Here is a 20,762-nt window from a genome sequence, read left to right as displayed (position 1 = left end):
AGATAGGAAGATAAATAAAGTGAGTGAGATAGATGAGAGGGGTTGGTATATATACGCACTAGCTCAGGATGCCCAGTAGCAGTGAGCAACGCAGTGCCAAGATCGTGTTCTCTAAATACCTTTCTCCAATAAAAGGAACCAGGGATCCTTAAAGAAACGGAAGAAGTAGGCCTGGGGCAGGGAAAATACAAGATGAGCCTAGAAAATCTTATAGTGCCAAAAAGTTTTAAAAAAGAAAAGAAAAAGGATAGGGCTTATCAAAAGAACATGAGAGCCAACCTGAAAAGGCTCCCCATGGCCAAAGATGGAACAATTTGAGTAAAAAGTAATTATAGTATTGGATTATAATCTCCTATGCTTTTTAACGTATATATATTGGAAGCAAATGAGAACTCACAAGATAAAACTCGAAGTCCAGTTCTCTTTGAATTTGGACTACATAGGTTAGCAGGTCATGCTTTCCTAGGGCACGTAAGAGAAGCCTGTCAAGACTATGCACTAGACTCTATCACTGGTTCTACACATCAAACACCCACAAAATACCACTAACCTAGAGCAAGTGTACTTCCTTTTGAGTAAAGCCAATACATGAAACTGTGATTGACATAACAAAGAAAACTCTGTAACTAATTCCCTCCACATATACAAACTTTTAAAAAAAATAAGGTAATACCAATTCAGTGGTATTTATTAAAGATTTTTACTTATTATGGGTTTTTAAAAGAAAAATATGTATTCTAATTAAATGATTTTAAAGTTAAAGGCAAAGAACATTTTTTCTAAAATACAAGTGATTACACACACAGTGACGGAGGCTACTATCATGCTAGCTTTCTGTTTATTCCCTCGTTTAGTCTTCAGGCACCTCGTGACAAGGAGGACTCAGGCAGACAAGGCACTTTTGGTGTGTTGGGGATCGGGCAGATGGCAGATCCAGGATGTGCTTCACCACCAGGAAATCCCATCCCTTAGTCCAAGGAACTAAGAAGGTATGAGAACGAACTTCTCTAGATAAATCGAGTGTTCTCCATCCTCCAAACAACTGCTCCTTAGAAGATCCTAATTTTCTTTGACAAAGACCTCTCCAAAATGTTACAGATATCTCTACCTCCCTGAAGACACATCTCTGACCAAGTGACTCATGTGTGATGCAACCTCTCCTTGACAGCCAATTCAACAGAGTGAATGTGACCATGCATTATTCTGACAAAGCAACAATCTCCAAAGTGCCTGAAGTCTGTGGGCTATTTGTCCAGTCTACTATTTATATTTAGTCCTTCACCAAAATAATAGCTGGCATGTCCTACTGATGTATGTACTTATATCTACCTCTGAACCTGACAGTGATCATCTGACAAGGACTGTGATCATCTCCTAAAGTGCAAATGCATTGCATCCTGCTGCTCAAAGTCCTATACTGGCAACTTTGGGTTTGTAGTGGATTTCTCAAAGATAGCTATTTAGGGAAGTCTGCTCTTTAGATACAGGATAATCAGTACATGGTGCATCAAATTCTCTCTCATGGGTAGTTTAAAGATAAAGATGGCATGGAGGGGAGGAAGATAAAGAGACACAGAGAATGTAGAATATGTAGAGGAAGCAGTTCTAGATGAAGAAGCACAGAAGGCCCAGTTGCTTCAGAGTCTTGGTAGTGGAAACCGCCACATGCTTTGGGCAGTGAAAAATGAGGATTTTGCTGTAGTAGAATCTGGATCCAAATTTGGCTCTGCCCACCCAGTGATCTCCAGAAACAATTGTCAAATTACTTCACATCTCTAAGCACCTCTCCTCATTGAAAAACAGGGATGATAACGACTCTGGATATCATGACGATGAAATCACTGTTCTCAATACCCTTTGATATGATTAATTGTCTTATATTTCTTTTCTTTGATCTGAGAAACAATTTTTTATATTAAAAGTTTGAAATCAAGGTTTATACCCCAAAACACTTCTGAAGGCTCTGTATCAATAGGGAAAATTATAATACTATGTTTTTTAAAACATTACTTTGGCTATATAGAGGCTTCAATTCCTTTGATATTAAAAAAAGAAAACAAAAGAGAAAGCTGGGCTTCAATCCTCTTCATTTTAAAGTTTAACAGTTACAATGAAGACAGTATTTACTTCATTATTCTGACAGAGTTTCCTAATCACATCTGGTTTTTGACTCACTAGTGGGATATATGCTAAGAAGCTGACAAACTCCAAGACTTTAAGAGGCTGCTCTGAGGAAAAAGCCACAGCAGTCCTCCAAGGGAGTGATCAAGAACTACAGTTCCGCTCTCCGTAAACAGCACTCCTGATCACGCCCGTGGAATACATTTCTCCATCTCCACCTGGAAATGATTTTTCAACATATCAATATACTAATTAACTCACAATTAATTAAATTGTAAGGACCTCTAATACATTCTAAGATTTCATTTATAGAAGTCCAACACATGGACACACACACCTATTAGGAATACAAAGACTTTAAAGTGAGGCATACTTTTTTTTTTTTTTTTTTTTTTTTTTTTTTGAGACAGAGTGTCACTTTGTTGCCTGGGCTAGAGTGAGTGCCGTGGCGTCAGCCTAGCTCACAGCAACCTCAGACTCCTGGGCTTAAGCGATCCTACTGCCTCAGCCTCCCTAGTAGCTGGGACTACAGGCATGAGCCACCATGCCCGGCTAATTTTTTTGTATATATATTTTTAGTTGGCCAGATAATTTCTTTCTATTTTTAGTAGAGACGGGGTCTCACTCTTGCTCAGGCTGGTCTCGAACTCCTGACCTCGAGCGATCCACCCGCCTCGGCCTCCCAGAGCTAGGATTACAGGCGTGAGCCACCGCGCCCGGCCCGTGAGGCATACTTTGTAACTTAAATTTTCTGTGGCCATCTATCATTGATATCACAGTAAACCTGGATGTGAGTAAACTCCAGTATGATAAACATTAGTGCATAATCCTCACTACCCAAAGAAATTTGATTATATTTTACATATTATTAAATGAATAAAATTTTCTCATTAATATTAAGTTGCCCTTATTGATTTAAACCTGTATCTATATTAAGTCTTAAATACGTCTCTGCCTACCTTTCAAAGCGCTGTTTCATTTGTTTACATGCATAGTAGTTTCCATCTCTCAGGCTCTGCATCTTCATAACTTCAGAAAACGTTCCCTCTCCTATTTTGCCAATTATTTTGTAGTCTATAAATTCAAAAATTATGAAAACAAAATTTTATTTATACATATATTTTGTATTCACTTCTAGACAGCAAACTTTTTATTTGTAAGATAGTTGAACAGCAATATTTTGAGAATTGTTTCTCCTATTTTTTGTAAGGTTTAGTGTTCCCCTCACTTTAGGAGAAGCTGGGTTGTATGTTGGCAACAAAGCACCATTTCCTCCTGGTCTATGCTCTCCTTGGTACAGTGGGAACCACATTACCCAAATCTTGGGCAACAATGAGAGGCTCAGTTACTCCACAAGATTCAGAAAGCAGAAGAGCAGCGGAGACCAGCATTATTCTAGCAGGAGAGGGCAGGAGCGTGGGCTTTGCATTGCAAGATGTCACATTATACCACCAGTTTCTGAGAATTCTCCTGAAATTCACCCTCCCTGGTCCTCCAGAGACCCAGCTGATCTGCAGCAGTTCCTGTAATTCTTGTATTTCTTAACTTTCTGAAAGCTAACAGCAGCTTTCCCTGGCTATGCTGCCACCACCATCACCCCCCGCCCTGATATTCATTTTGTAAGCCTCTAATTCACTGTGTTAAATGACTTCCTGCTTGAAATACCTAGTGTAGTTTCTATTTTCCTGACCAAAACCCAGCTGACACCAAATGAATATACTGAAGTATGAACAAAAACCTACAATATGTGGCTTTGGCTTAGCCATTACGTGGCAGAGAACCAGCTGGAATGCCAGACAGCCTGGTACATCAGGACAAAATATTGCCCCTGATGAGTGACTGCCTGCAGTAACTGTAGCCTCTCATGGACAAAGTGTCCACTGAGCCTGCTGTCCTAGGGAAAGTGGTGGGAACAGAGTGATGGACTATGTTGAACACTAATGACTGCCTTAGCAAAGATACTTCAAGACAGAGAAAAGCACAGGCAAGAATTGCTACTTTTCAAACAGAAATGGAAGAAGTAAAGTCCAGACAGCAAAAGTCTCAATGGGTTGGAAGTTTCTACAACCCAAATAACAGGAGATTAAGTCTACAAAAATCCTTGGCAGAGAGCAGTCTGTAAGACTTCTCAGTTGAACAAATGGTCAGCCTTGCAGCAAAGATCGCGGGAAGTTACTACCCCTACTCCCTCCAGGTATTTGTTTCAGAGGGCTTCAAGGAAACACCTATAAATCGAGAACCAGAAGCATAAGAGCAAGACCACAAAATAATAAAGCAGACTTGAGAGCTATGTCTAAAAGAGAACCTTGATTGTGGAACTGCCCAGAAGCAAACAAATCAGAAATCTTTAAACATCACTTATACTGCTGCAAAAACAAGCCTGGACTAAAAAACCCCTTCACCTTCAGGCCCCAAATTTGCATCAGCACAAAGCAGGCTTTTTTTTCTTTTTTTTTTTAATTTAAGAGATTGGGGGGGGGGGTCTCACTATGTTGCCTAAACTGGCCTTGAACTCCTGGGCTCAAGTGATCCTCCCATCTCAGCCTCCGGAGTAGGTGGGACTACAGGCATGTGTCACCACGCCCAGCTCACAGGCTTTAAAAAGTGTGCAATGCTGAAGGAAGGCATTCTCTTCAGCACTCCTTTCCATATGCACATTTTGAACACCCTATCTGAATTCTGATTTGAACACATCATCAGTAAAAAGGTATTAATTTTTTAGAAGTGATAATGGTTATGTCAAAAAATGAAAAACATCCTTATCTGTTAGCAAGAAATACTGAAGTATTTCCAGGTGAAATGATATGATGTTTGGGATTTATTTTAAAACACCCCTGCACATTCCCATTCACTATTGCTGAAAGTATAAATTGATATAGCCGTTTTAGAGGGCGATTTGACAATACTTATTAAATCTTTGAGATGTGCATACTCTTTTACCCAGCAATTCCAATTCTAGGACTTATCATATAAAATAAATTTGCTCAAGTATATATGATAGGAGGATGTTAGTATGCCATTATTTAATAGGGTAAAACTGATAACCCAAATACCCCTCAGAAGGGAACTGGGTTAATTAAGTATGGTGTATCCATATAATAGAATATACTGTAAATATTTTCGAAAAGACACAAATCGTTAAAAAATAATGTCCATAAAAACCATACAAACACACACACATGCACACAGGCACACAATTAATACTGGCTCTCTCTGAGGGGTAAGGTTACAGGTGTTCCATTTTCTAAGTTAGATATTTTCCATAATTTTTTTTTTTGAGACAGGGTCTCACTCTGTCAACCAGGCTGGAGTACAGTGGTGTGATCACATCTCACTGCAGCCTCAAACTCCTGGGGCTCAAGTAATCCTCCTGCCCTCCCAAAGTGCTTGGATTAGAGGTGTGAGACACCACGCCCAACCCCTAATGTTATTTTTTTATGAGAGCATTATTTGATTTAAAAACAACAATAAAAACTAAATACTCTAGAAAAAATGGTGGTGAAAATAGCAAAATGTTAATAATTGTTGAAACTAGGGGATGGATTCACATGAGGGTTCACTATACTGTTTTCTATACTTCTGCCATGCCTGAAATTTTCCATAATAAAAACAAAAAAAAGAAAAACAAAACCTCTTATACATGATCCTCTATGTTCATACCCTCTTTCAACTAGCTGGAAGACTCCTAGGAGACCTGGGAGCCAGGAAAAGCAACCCAGGAAAGATTTCCAACCAGGAATGCCCACATAGCACTTTACATGAACAAGAAAAATACTCTTCTCGTGTAAAGTCCCTGATAGGCTGGGCATGGTGGCTCATACCTGTAATCCTAGCACTTTGGAAGGCTGAGGTGGGAGTATTAATTGAGGCCAGGACTTCAAGGCCAGCTTGGGCAACACAGTGAGATGCTCATCTCTATAAAAAAATAAGAAAAATTAGCCAGGCATGGTAGTGCACACCTGTAGTGCCAGCTATTCAAGAGGCTAAGGCAGCAGGATTGCTTTTCAAGGCTGCAGTGAGCTATGCAGTGTGTACTCCAGCCTGGGTGACAGAGTAAGACCCTGTCTCTTTAAAAAAAAAAAAAGCCCTGATATTTGGGGGGTTTACTCATTATAACATCTACTGAGCATTACCTTAACTATTTAATAATATCCCTAAGTATATAAAATCATAATTTATAAAACAAAAATAGATTGACAGACTTTTGAGAAGAATAATTCATACTTGCAAGATTTCACATTTAAAAATCAGCTATTCAATAAACATTCAGTGACCTTATCTACAAAAATTCAATCTACACACAATTTCTCTGAACATGTTTATATTTCATCCTACTGGCAAGTTACTAAATTAGCCTGTTACTGTTTCATGGATGCACTAGCACCTGTGGCAAGGGGAGGGGAATAAACGGACAAGGACTTGCACAGACCTAAGGACCCTGTGTAAACAAAGCAGCAAGCCAATAACTTTTACACATCAGGCCTTTACTTGAGCTTTTGTTTGGGTTTCAACCAAAAGAGGATCTTACCTAAACAGATATGCAACTTGCTCCTCCTGCACAGGAACATCAGGTGTTTTTCTGAGGCCAGGGCCAGCAGGGATGGATGGTGTTCCCTAGGAATTTCCCCTTGACTGGGCAGAAGATCTGTTATCTACTGGCTGTTATGGTTTACAATCCAAATCCCTGCTGAATCCCGACTCATTTTTTTATTGTAGCACAATTTTAAACTATTTAGCTTGCCTTCACTTTATTGTGCTATGTTTTACTTTAACATATTTTACTTCTTTCCACTTTTATTCTAGTACTAGGCATGTCAATCATGCGCCTGAGCAGCCATGTTCTGTTCCCACCCTTCTGTAGCCACAATTGACTGGGCAAGAAGAGCAAGCAGCAACCAATATGGTGGTCAAGCTGAGGAGGCTCCACCCAAATGGGCAGAAAAGTGGATCCCAAGTTCTTACAGGAACATGAAGTCATAAGTTTGCAGAGAGTTAAGCTGTGAACAATGGGAACAAAAGCTAAAAGTTATGAGATAGGGAGAGATTAAAGGGGCCATAATTGGGCAAGTCTTCAATAATACAAAGACAAATAACCCAGTTAAAAGGTGGGCAAAGGATTTGATAGCAATTTCTCCAAAGAAGACATGAAAATGGCCAATAGCCATGAAAAGATGCTCAAGATCATTAGTCATTAGGGAAATGCAAATCAAAACAATGATGAGATACCACTACACACTCCCTGGAAAGACTAGAATAAAAGAGAGATAATAACAAGTGTTGGTGAGGATGTAGAGAAATTGAATCCTCATACATTGCCAGTGGGAATATAAAATGGTGCAGCCAGTGTGGAAAACAGTTTGGCAGTTCTTCAAGATGTTAAACAGAGTTCCCATGTCACCCAGCAATTCTACTCCTACATATATACCCAAAAGAAATGAAAACATATGTCCAACAAAAACCTGTACATGAATGTTCACAGTAGCATTGTTCATAATACCCAAAAGGTGGAGACAACACAAATGTCCATCAATGGATGAATGGATAAACAAAATGTGGTCTATCAATACAATTGAATATTATTCAGCCATGAAAAGGAATGAAGTACTGACAACATGCTGCAACCTGGATGAAGCTTGTAAACATTATGCTAAGTGAAATAAGTCAGGCACAAAATGCCACATATTGTATGATTCCACTTATATGGAATGTCCAAAACAGGCAAATTCATAGAGACAGAAAACAGATTAGTGCTTGCCTAGGATTGGCTCCACATGGTGGAGTGTGGGATAAATGGGGAATAATTGCTAATGGTTAACAGGTTTCTTTCTGGGATGATGAAAATGTTTAAACATTAGATTGTGGTGATAGTTATAAGACTTAATAAATAGCCTTAAAAACCACTGAATGATATACACTGAAAACCAAAAACACTGAAATGGATGAACTTCACAACCTTCTAAGCTTGAATCAGGAAGAAACAGAAATCCCAAACAGACTAATAACGAGTAGTGAGATTGAATCAGTAGCAAAAAAGCTCATCCCCCCCAAAGCCCAGGACTAGATGGATTCACAGCTAAATTCTACCAGACCTACAAAGAACTGGTACCTATGCTATTGTAACTGTTCCATAACATTGAAGAGAAGGGAATCCTCCCTGACTCATTCTAAGAGGTGAGTATCACTCTGATACCAAAGCCAGAAAAGGACACACCAAAAAAACAAAAGAAAAGAAAAGAAAAGAAAAGAAAAAAAAAGAAAATCACAGATCAATATCTTTCATGAACATGGATGTAAAAGTCTTCAACAAAATACTAGCAAACTGATCCCAAGAGCACATCAAAAAAAATAATTTACCACAATGAAGTGGGTTTCATCCCAGGGAGGCAAGGATGGTTAAACATATGTAAATCAATAAATGTGATTCACTACATAAACAGAATTAAAAACAAAATAGATGCAAAAAAAGCATTCAATACAATCTAGCACCCTTTCATGATAAAAACTCAACAAATTAGGCACAGAAGGAACATACCTGAAAAAAAATAAAAGCCATATATGACAAACCCACAGCCAACATCATACTGAATGGGGTAAAATTGAAAGCATTTTCTCTAAGAACTGGGAAAAGACAAAGATGTCTACTTTCACCACTTCTATTCAACATAGTACTGGAAGTCCTAGCCAGAGCAATCAGGCAAGAGAAAGAAATAATGGGGAATCCAAATCAGGAAAGAGGAGGTCAAACTATCCCTGTTTGCCTATCATATGATCTTTTTTTTTTTTTTTGAGACAGAGTCTCGCTTTGTTGCCCAGGCTAGAATGAGTGCCGTGGCGTCAGCCTAGCTCACAGCAACCTCAGACTCCTCGGCTTAAGCGATCCTACTGCCTCAGCCTCCCAAGTTGCAGGGACTACAGGCATGCACCACTATGCCCGGCTAATTTTTTCTATATAGATTTTTAGTTGGCCATATAATTTCTTTCTATTTTTAGTAGAGACGGGGTCTCGCTCTTGCTGAGGCTGGTCTCGAACTCCTGACCTCGAGCAATCCACCCGCCTCAGCCTCCCAGAGTGCTAGGATTACAGGCGTGAGCCACCGCGCCCGATTCATATGATCTTAGATCTAGAAAACCCTAAAGACTCCTCCAAAAGACTCCTAGAATTGATAAATAAACTTGGTAAAGTCTCAGGTAATAAAATTAATGTACACAAATCAGTAGCATTTCTATACATTAAAAACAGTCAAGCTAAGAATCAAATCAAGAAAGAACTCAATACCATTTACAATAGCTGCAACACAACAAAACAAAAGAAAGAAAGAAAAAAAAACCCTAGGAATATATTACACTTAACCAAGGAGGTAAAAGATCTCTACAAGGAGAGCTACAAAGCACTAATGAAAGAAATCACTGATGAATGACACAAACAAATGGAAAAACATCCCATGCTCATGTATTGGAAGAACCAATATTGTTAAAATGTCCATAGGTGATTTACAGATTCAATGTAATTCCCATCAAAATACCAATGTCATTTTTCACAGAATTAGAAAAAACAATCTTAAATTTCATACAGACTCAAAAAAGAGTCTCAACAGCCAAAGCAGTCCTAAGCAAAAAGAACAAATCTGGAGGCATCACAGTACCTAACTTCAGATTATACTACAAGGATATACAAACCAAAACAGCATGGTACTGGTATAAAAGTAGACACATAGATCAATGGAACAGAATAGAGAACTGAGAAACAAAATCACATACCAGCTGGGCACGATGGCTCACATCTGTAATCCCAGTACTTTGGGAGGTCAAGGCAAGAGTACTACCTCAAGCCAGGAATGTGAGACCAGCATGGGTAACATAGTGAGAAACTCATCTCTACAAAAAAAAATACAAAAATTAGCAGGGCATGGTGGCACACCCAGCTACTTGGGAGGCTTAGGCAGGAAGATTGCTTGAGCCTGGTAATTTGAGGTTGCAATAAGCCATGATGATGCCACTGCACTCTAGCCTGGGCAACAGAGCAACATCCTGTCTCAAAGAAATAAACAAAAACCCTCACACGCCTACAACCAACTATCTTCAGCAAAGCAGACAAACATGTACACTGGGGAAAAGATGCCCTATTCAATAAATGGTACTGGGAAAATTGGACAGCCACATGACAGAAGTATTAAACTAGATTGCTACCTCTCACCATATACAAAAGTTAACTCCAGATGGATTAAAGACTTAAATGTAGCACCGGACACCATAAAAATTCTAGAAGAAAACTTACGAAAAACTCTTTTGGACATTGGTCTAGGCAAAGAATTTATGACCAAGACCCCAAAAGCATATACAACAACAACAAAAATAAATAAATGGGACTTAATCAAACTAAAAAGTTTCTGCACAGCAAAAGAAATAATCAACATAGTAAATAGGCAACCTACAGAATGGGAGAAAATATTCACAAACTATGCATCTAACAAAAGACGAATATCCAGAATCTATAAGGAGCTCAAACAAATCAGCAAGAAAAAAACAGATAACCCCTTTAAAAAGTAGGCAAAAGACATGAACAGACATTTTTCAAAATAAGATATACAAATGGCCAATAAGCATATGAAAAAATGCTCAACATTGCTAATTATCAGGGAAATGCAAATTAAAATCACAATGAGTTACCTTACCCCAGTCAGAATGGCTATTACTAAAAAGTCAAAAAACAATAGATGTTGGTGTGGATGCAGTGAAAAGGGAATGCTTATACACTGTTGGTAGAAATATAAATTAGTACAACCTCTAGGGAAAACAGTATGGAGATTCCTCAAAGAATTAAAAGCAGACGTACCATTCAATCCAGCAATTCCACTACTAGGTATCTACCCAAAGGAAAAGAAGTTATTTCAAAAAGGTACATGCCCTCATATGTTTATCTCAGCATAATTCACAATTGCAAAGATATGTTATCAACCTAAGTGCACATCAACTGATGAGTGGATAAAGAAAATATGGTATATACATACCATGGAATACTACTCAGCCATAAAAAAGAATGAAATAATGTCTTTTGCAACCACTTGGATGGAACCGGAAGCCATTATCCTAAATGAAGTATCTCAGAAATGGAAAAACAAATACTGCATGTACTGACTTATAAGTGGGAGCTAAACAATGGGTATACATGGTCATACAGAGTGAATAATGGACTCTGGAGACTCATAAGGAGGGAGGGTGAAGGGGAGCAAGGGATCAAAAATTACTATGGTATACAATATACACTATTTGGATGATAAGTATACTCAAAGCCCTGACTTCACCATTATACACTTCAACCATGTATCAAAAAACTACTTGTATTTCCTAAATCTATTCAAATAAAAATTTAAAAACCAAACAAAATAAATACATAAATTGGTTAACTTTATATTATAGTATGTATATTATATCTCAATAAAGCTGTCAAAACAGACAAATCAGAATACGGTTACCCTTGGGGAGCGAAGTGACTGGAACGGGCCCAAGGGCACATTCTACTGGTCATATTCTGTTTCTTGATCTGGAAGTAGGTTACATGGACATGCTTACTTTGTGAAAATTCACCAAGCTGTACACGTAAATATAAGTTATGCAGTTTTATGTATTATGTTATACTCCAATAAAAAATTAGATAAAAAAGCCAGAGTTAGAAATAAGCAAAAAGTGTGAGGAACAGAAAAGATACACAGTAAACAATATATTCAGGGAAAGGCACAAAGAAAAACAGACTGAGAAATCCTATTAACAGCAGAACACTTGTGTTTACAAAGCTCTATTGCTGAGGTCCAAATGAACTGCTTTCAATACTGCTCTAGTTCCTAAGATGACCAATTCCTTCCTGTACTTGAGTTTTCCAATTCTCAAGCCCCCCCTTAATCAACTGTTATAGTACCTCGATACTGTGAGGTATAATGAGACTCCCTGGTCCTTACAACTGAAACAGACTAAAACAATTCTCTTAAATGAAAACCAAAGGATAGAGGTCACCTCCTCAACAGTTCCCCTAACAGGAAGACAGATGCCTGTTCTCCAAGAGAGAGCCTCTATTGGTTTTCCAAAACAGGTCTCCATCCTATTTCCCAGTTGGCTTCCTTGTCCAGAATGAAACACCTCTGGGAAGGGCTGACAGTAACACTAATATTACTTAGTCCTGGCAACTTATAAAAGTTGGAGATAAAATGCATTACACCAAAACAGAGGGGGAAAAAACATAAAAAATAACAACAAAAACAACAAAAGGACCACATACGGTGGCTCACAACTACAATCCCAGCACTGTGGAAGGCCAAGACAGGAGGCCAGGAGTTTAAGACTAGCCAAGGCAACATAGCAAGACCCCATCTCTACAAAAATTTAAAGATTAGCTGGGCACAGTGGCATGCACCTGCAGTGCCAGCTGAGGAGGCTGAGATAGGAAGATCGATAGAGCTCTGGAGTTCGAGGTTGCAGTGATTTACGATCGTGCCACTGTACTTCAGTCTGGGCAACAGAGTACAACTCTGTCTCAAAACAAAAATTTTTTTTAAAAACCTTAGGACAATGGAATAATATTATTTTAGTATTAAGACTATTCCAAGGCCAGGTGCGGTGGCTCACATCAGTAATCCCAGCACTCTGGGAGGCCGAGGCTGGCGGATTGTTTGAGCTCGGGAGTTCGAAACCAGTCTGAGCAAGAGTGAGACCCCCATCTCTACTAAAAAAATAGAAAGAAATTATCTGGACAACTAAAAATATATAGAAAAAAATTAGCCGGGCATGGTGGCACACACCTGTAGTCCCAGCTACTCAGGAGTCTGAGGTAGAAGGATCGCTTGAGCCCAGGAGTTTGAGGTTGCTGAGTTTGAGCTAGGCTGACACCACAGCACTCTAGCCCAGGGAACAGAGAAAGACTTTGTCTCAAAAAAAAAAAAGACAACAACAAAAAAAAACCAAGCCTTGTTTGTTTAAGTGGAATTCAAGCCTCATTTAACATGTGCAAGTGGAGGTCAAATTCACTTTTTGTGAAATGCAAAACTTGTCACGTTCAAGTCCAAACATTTTTATTCATGTGTTGCTTGTAAAGTTCTTAACCAAGGATAGTGATATGCATCAGAGCTATGTGGCTTCACCAGTAGAGGGATGAAAAGAATTGGGGGAGGTTAATTGCTAAATACAACTAGAGTTTGCAAGGAAAAAGAATTCTGCTTCTTTCTAATTTCCATTCTCTTGGAGAGATTAAGTGGTTCAAGCCAAACTAATAAAACAAGGTTAGGAATCTTCAATGAAGAGAGTTGTACCCAATTAAGTACTTGGTATAGTGAGAAAAATCATGCCCTGAGTTTCTAAGCATCATGAAAACACAAAAGGACATAAAATTATTTTAAAATGCATAAAATTTATTAATTTAAATTACACTCATTAACCTAGTAAGTCCACTTCTGGGAATGTATGCCACTGATAAACCTTAAGAATTATTCAAAGATCTACATCCAAACATCCTCACTGAAGCCTCATCCTAGCAAGGGTTATAATACAATGTACAAGCAAGTGATAATACAATACATTTAATATAATTCCATTTAGTTTGGGGTATTTAAGAAACAACCACATATTCATATACATATACATGCACAGAGAAAATATATAAAATAGATGTGTGTGTAACACATACACACACACACGCACACACGCACACACACACAGTCATTAAATATGAAATGTCCAATTCTGAATCAAAAGTTTAGTTTATTTTACCTCAAACAAGAAGTAGTACAATTAATCAAAGTATGCACCTAAACTTTCGACAGTTTTGCTATTTTAACGTTAGTTTGTTTATGCCAGCAGTGAAGCAGCCTGGAGAGCGAGTGGCGGTGAAATCATGAAAGGTGTTTTCCACAGCTTGTTGAGAATTGAATATTTTTCCTTGCAAGAAGTGGTCCAAAGTCTGGAAGAAGTGGTAGTCAGTTGGTGCAACGTCTGGTGAATACAGTGAATGACAGAGTGTGTCCAAGTCCAGTTGCTATAGTTTGAGCATCGTTATTTGTGTGACATGTAGTCGAGCATTGTCTTGCAAGAGGATTGGCCTGTCTCTATTGACCAATCTCGGTTGTTTAATCGCAAGCATCCTCATCATTTCATCTAATTGGCTGCAGTACACATCCACTGTAATTGATTGACCAGGCTTCATGAAGCTGTAGTGGATAATACCAGCACTGGACTACCAAACAGACACCATTAGCTTTTTTTGATGAATAGTCGGTGTTGGACTGTGTGTTTTAATACTTCATCTTTATCCAACCATTGTGAACGCTTGTGATTGTCAAAAAGAATCCATTTTTCATCACACATTACAATACGGTGTAGAAATGGTTCCCTTTATGTCGTGACAGCAGAGAAAGGCAAGCTTCAAGAAAATTTCTCTGCTGACACTCGTTTAATTCATATGGTACCCATCTATCCAGCTTCTCTACCTTGCCAATTTGTTTCAAATGGTCCAATTTTGTTGGAATAGTAATGTCAAACCTTGCTGCTAATTCACGTGTAGGTTGAGATGGATTCACTTCCACTACAGCTTTCGGCTCATCTTTATTCACCTTGGTATCAGGTTGCCCATGTGGCTCATTTTTGAGATTAAAATCACCAGAACAGAACTTCTGAAACCATCAACGTACTGTGCGTTCATCAGCCACATCCTTCCCAAACACTTAGTTGATATTTCGTTTGAGCTGTCTGCGCTGCATTGGTTCCATGACAGACTCATATTTGAAAATAACACGAATTTTTTACTTATCCATGGTTTCACAAAAATCGCTCTAAAAAATTTGAAAGATAATCATAAGCCAAAATATGTATTTGGAAGACTGAGGATGTATCTTCACAATAAACATAAAACAAGAAGTGTCAGTGAAATGTCAGAGATATCAACTGTCAAACTTAGTACTTAAGGAAACTGGACATTTCATACTTAATCTCTCTGTCTCTCTCACTATATATACACACACACACACACACACACATATACACACATGCAGAAAATATGCATAGAAAATTTATGGATGTACATCTAAGAAAATGTTAACCAGGATTGACTGTGCCAAGTAGGGGAGGGTCCTCAGACTAACTTAAAACCTTCTACTGTTTGAATTTATCACAAAGCCAGTATTACTTTTACTTCATTTTGTTTTAATTTCTAGAGAAAAAGTTGCTAATTGATGCATCTATTTATAAAAACAGAAGGTGACAGGCACACTAAGAAGGAGAAGATGAAAACGGATTTGAGGTACTGTGCAACCTTGATTCTATGAAAACACTGACATTTAAGAAAGACAAAGCTTAAACCTCACTCCAACTGCAACAGATAATTTTTTTTAATTCTCTCGATATAACAGCAAACTGTTACCACCTTCAGAATATGTAATTTTTTTCTCTTTTTATAGGTATACTTTGAATAATCCATTAAAAAGTTCAGATAGGAAAAAAATTGGTTCTCCAATTAGATTAAAGGCAAAACTTTTCAAAGTAGGGATCTGACCAAGGTTTTCATTCTTTCCCTTTTTATATCTCTGTCTTCTATCCACCGGGAAAGCAAATAATAATAAATTCACAATTTACCATGTAACAGACGCTATGCTATGAGCTTTACATAGATTATCTCATTTAACCTTTGAAATAATCCTGTAAGATAGGTATTATTATCCCTTTTTAAAGATGAGTGTGGAAGATTTTGTTTTCCAAAGATAGCAACCTCTGGATATCCCATCCCGCAGGCTCATTTTACAATGAGTCTTTGACACTGCTCCAGTAAGAGGTGAGATCTGTGTGCCTGTAGTCCCATTTACTCGGGAGGCTGAGGCAGGAGGATTGCTTGAGCCCAGGAGTTTGAGGCTGCAGTGAGCTACGATTGTGCCACTGCACTCATGCCTGGGTGATAGAGCGAGACCCAATCTCTGAACAACAAAAAATGTGGGATCTATTTCCCTTCCTTTGAATTCGGAAGACTATAGAAGTGACACTATGCCACTTCTGAGACTAAGTCAGAAAAGGTAACATATTAATAGCTTCTAGCTCATACTCTTAGGATGCTCACTTTCAGAACCCAACTGCCATGTTGTGAGGAAGCCCAAACCACACTGAGAGACCTCATGTAGTGTTCCAGCTGACAGCCCAAGCTGAGTTACCACTGGACAGACTGCATCAACTGCCAGACATGTGAATGAGGAAACTTTTAGGATGACTGTAGCTCTAGTTACCATTTGACTGCAAATTCATGAGAAACTCCAAGTAGGACCAGCCTAGTTGAGTCTGGGCAACCCAAAGAACCATGAAAGAGATTGATTGTTATTATTTTAAGTTATTAAATTCCAGTTATTTGTTACGTAGCAATAATAGATAACTGGAACAACAAAGAAAACTAGCATAAGGAAAAAAGGTCAGTAACTTGCCTGAAGCTGCCATCATGTCTGCCTGGCTCCCAGGCCCACGCTCTTAACAACTACACTGTGTTACTCCTTGCTCCCTACTATTGCAAATGATGCAAAATAAAGAGGAGGACAGGGATACTCTACAGAATGATAATACATCCCTAAACATGTAGGCATTGCCTAGAAAACAAATAAGAAAATATATCTAGAAAATCCTAAAATAAAGACCCCCATGATAATCTAGCTAGCATTCCCGGCCCCACTCTGACCCCAAGCTATGGATCCAATTTCACCATTACTCACTTTTCCTGTTCATTCTACTTCCTTGACTCTACCTCTGTGATTTCCTATTCAGGAATATTCTCTCTACTGTTAACTATTTGTAAAGCATTTAATTAATGATCAGGACTTAAAATGGGGATAAAAGGTTACACTAATTTTTAGGATGGATCTTAAGGTAGAAGGAAGAAAGGGAGAATAAAGATGTCATTACTGGCTGGGCACGGTGCCTCACATCTGTAATCCTAGAACTCTGGGAGGCCGAGGCAGGAGGATTGGTTAGCACAGGAGTTTGAGACCAGCTCTGAGCAAGAATGAGACCCTGTCTCTACAAAAAATAGAAAAATTAGCCAGGCGTGGTGGTGCATGCCTGTAGTTCCAGCTACTTGGGAGGCTGAGGCAGGAGGATCGCTTGAGCCCAGGAGTTTGAGGTTACACTGGGCTATGATGACACCACGTACTCTAGCCAGAATGACAGAACAAGACTCTGTCTCCAAAAAGCTACCAAAATGACCATCTAAAAGAATATATTAAATAATACCTAATATATTTTAAAAACACACAAGTTTAAAAGATATAAATCATAAATGCAAATTTTATACATACATATATACATGCTTCTATATATGTGCATATAACTTTAGTCTTTTAAACAGGGAGGGACAGGAACACATTTATATATATATATAGAGAGAGAGAGAGAGACAGACAGACAGACAGACAGACAGACATAGGACATTGGTAAGAATGGCTGCCTCACATAGTAAGACCCTGTCTCTAAAAAATGAAAAAAATTAGCTGGATATGGTGAGATGCACCTGTAGTCCCAGATACTCTGGAGGCTGAGGCAGGAGGATCTCTTGAGTGCAAGAGTTTGAGGCTGCAGTGAGCTATACTGTGCCACTGCACTCTAGCCTGGGTGACAGAGCAAGACCACGTCAGGAAAAAAAAAAAAAAAAAGGTTGCCTCCAGGTATGGGCATACGAAGGGTTTAAGAAGAAAAGGTAGATAAACGGAATGATCAAATAAATCTGACATCACCAAAATCACAATGAGCTGACATTGTGCACTATGGAAAGGACACACTGACGAAGACACAACGTCACCTCTAACATATTCCTGACAAAAATATTTAAGCTAAAGCTAATCATGATGAAACAATTAACAAATCCAAACTGAGAGACATTATGGAAAACACCTGGGCTCTATTCTTTTTAAATGTAGTTGTTATGAAAGACACAAAAGGCAGGGGCATTGTACCAGATTAAAAATAACCAAAGAGATATGACAAAAAAATGCAATTTGTGATTCTTGATGGGATCCTGGAAAAAATAAAAACACCTGTAACAGACATTATCAGGATAAATGGAAAGACTGAAATATAAACTGTATATCAGATAACTATTGTATCAACATTAAATTTCCTAAATATGTTATTTGTATTGTGATTATATAGGAGAATGTCCTTGTTCCTAGCAGATACTTGCTGAATTACTAGTGATGAAGTGTCATGATGTCTACAACTAACTCTCAAAAGGTTCCATGAAAATAAATGTATAAATTAGAGAGAGTAAAAACACCAAAGCAAAAGTGAGCACAAAAAGTAAAGCAAAATGGGCTGGGCGCGGTGGCTCACGCCTGTAATCCTCGCACTCTGGGAGGCCGAGACAGGTGGATTGTTTCAGCTCAGGAGTTCGAGACCAGCCTGAGCAAGAGCGAGACCCCGTCTCTACTGAAAAGTAGAAAGAAATTATATGGACAGCTAAAAATATATATAGAAAAATTAGCCGGGCATGGTGGCGCATGCCTGTAGTCCCAGCTACTTGGGAGGCTGAGGCAGGAGGATTGCTTGAGCTCAGGAGTTTGAGGTTGCTGTGAGCTAGGCTGACGCCATGGCACTCTAGCCTGGGCAACAGAGTGAGACTCTGTCTCAAAAAGAAAAAAAAAAAAACAGTAAGGCAAAATGGTGTATATAGGTGAAGGATTTATAAATATTCAATGTACTATTCTTATAACTTTCCTGTACATTTGAAAATTTTCAAAATAAACCAGATGGGAGGAAAAAATGAATTAGTACAAAATATGTACAGTATTGTACTAAGTTTTACTATACTGTACTAAGTCTACACTGCAAGTAAAACTGTAAGCCTTTTGTAGACCATGTATTCTAACTACGCTTTGCAGTGCATTAATGAAAAAGATAAACATGTAAACAATATCCAACAAAAGAAAATAAAAATGCCTTGTAAAGGGTGAATGAGATGAATTATTTTAAATATCTGTTATGCAAGTTACAGCATATGCTAATTACCAAATGACAATTAGGACACAATGCAAATTTAACATTATAACTGCTCCTAACATAATTTAATCTTTTCACAGCAAAGGAAATCAGAATTTTTCTGCACCTCGGGCTCACAACCACAATCGATAATTATATTTGCTCAGTAATGTAAAAAAAAAAATCTAGTTGGCTGCACTATGATTGTTAATAATCCACAAATCCAACCACAGGTAAATTTTTTTACCCGTTACATTTTCCAGGACTACATTTCCCAACTTCTAATTAACAGCTTTTAATTTCACTAAAACGTTGCTTCAAAGTTTCTATAAACATAGTTCCTACAAAAACACTACTGCTTGATCCAAAAAATAAAATACACAGCCCAGCTTTGCTCTCAATTGTACACTAAACCGATGTCATTAAAAGGCAAGGACCCACACTATAAGCGCTCATTACACTACTGCAATGTTCAAGAAAAGAATGTCAGGTTCAATCCACCATTTAAAGAAAAAAAAATCATAACCAACTTTCAAACTCCAACATAACAACCACGTACCAAACCCAAAACAGGGCTAAGCGGGACTCGGGAACTCGGGTCGGCGCTCTGAGACCCCAAAGTTCCCAGACCGGCCCCGAACCCCTCGAGCTCCCCACTGGGGGCGCCGGCTTCTCACAGCCGAAGAGGATTGGGGGCCACACGCGGCGCCTCTCCCCGGCCTGCCGAGCGGCTGCCGACCGGCCCCGCCCCTCGGGCCCCAAAGCCCCCTCAGGGTCCCCGAACCCCTCCAGCCCCCGCCACTCTCGCTCTCGTCCCCGCCCCTCCCTGGCCCACTCACTCTTCATCCTAGATGCGGAAGCCGGCGACAACCCCTTGCCGACACTGGAAGGAAAAGAAAGAGTCAGGAAGGATGACCCCCTGTCTTCCACTTCCTTGAGGCGGGGTCCGGCACTAGGACCTCCGCGAGGGTCCCTGGATGGAGAGCGTTAGGATCCGGCCGCCATGTTGTGTCTCTGTCACCCTAGCAACCGTCAGGCCCTGAACGCCCGGAGGCCGTCTCCTGCGCGTGCGCAGAAAGCCCCGCCTATGTACGCACGCGCAGTGCAGCCGGTCTCTTCAACCGGGTTGCTAAGCAACCTCCCTCGCCGCTTAAAATTTAAATACTGTACCTCAATTCCCCGCCTTCGCTAATAGGCGACGTTCGCCTGGCTGGCTGTCCTGAGAACTTAGCGGTTTGCAACCCAAAGTGCAGAAGGTAGTCTCGAGCTTTAACTGGGCATGTGAGCTTTAGCACTGAATTGTCAACTGATGCCTGTTCTTTGCAATCTCATCCTACAGTTTAACATCTGCTTCATAGCGATTGCCCAGTAAATTTGTAAGTTTTTGTTTTTAATTTAACAAGCAAGTATTTTGCACCAGGCATTGTTGCAGGCATTGGGGATATAAAGGAAAACAGTGTAGACAAGGTCCCTGACTTCTTGAAACTTACATTCTAGTGGATTTATAAAATCTGAAGAGAAACCAGAGTATTCTTTTATTTTTTGAAATTAAATAAGTAAAATGTGTTTATTTAAAAAAAAAAAAGGAAGAAAGAAAAAGAAAAGGAAAATATAGTGTAAAATTTGAAATAATCCCTTCAAAATTCTTCCCTCCATCTCAC

The 20,762-nt window shown here is 39.0% G+C and overlaps 1 protein-coding gene across 5 annotated transcripts in view; it reads right to left on the bottom strand.

Annotated features, from left to right (window-relative positions):
• MOK (MOK protein kinase) overlaps positions 1-20,175 on the bottom strand; it is a 44,353-nt gene extending 24,178 nt beyond the window's left edge. For 2 of the 5 annotated variants that reach the window (XM_045560305.1, XM_045560324.1), the window contains exons 1-2: positions 19,941-20,175; positions 3,081-3,195 (exon numbers count right to left, since the gene is read on the bottom strand). In XM_045560305.1, the coding sequence (XP_045416261.1) occupies positions 3,081-3,195; positions 19,941-19,947 (122 nt within the window). In that variant the 5' untranslated portion in view covers positions 19,948-20,175. Of the gene's footprint in view, positions 1-3,080; positions 3,196-6,649; positions 6,693-19,940 lie in introns of those variants that run through there. The other 3 variants (XM_045560313.1, XM_045560300.1, XM_045560334.1) reach the window with 3 other exon arrangements.
• Positions 20,176-20,762: the final 587 nt, after the last annotated feature.

Source organism: Lemur catta, chromosome 1 (assembly GCF_020740605.2).
Source record: "Lemur catta isolate mLemCat1 chromosome 1, mLemCat1.pri, whole genome shotgun sequence".
Lineage (NCBI taxonomy): Eukaryota > Metazoa > Chordata > Mammalia > Primates > Lemuridae > Lemur > Lemur catta.
Note: the sequence above shows the minus strand (reverse complement) of the source record. Positions and strands in the feature narration are given on the sequence as shown.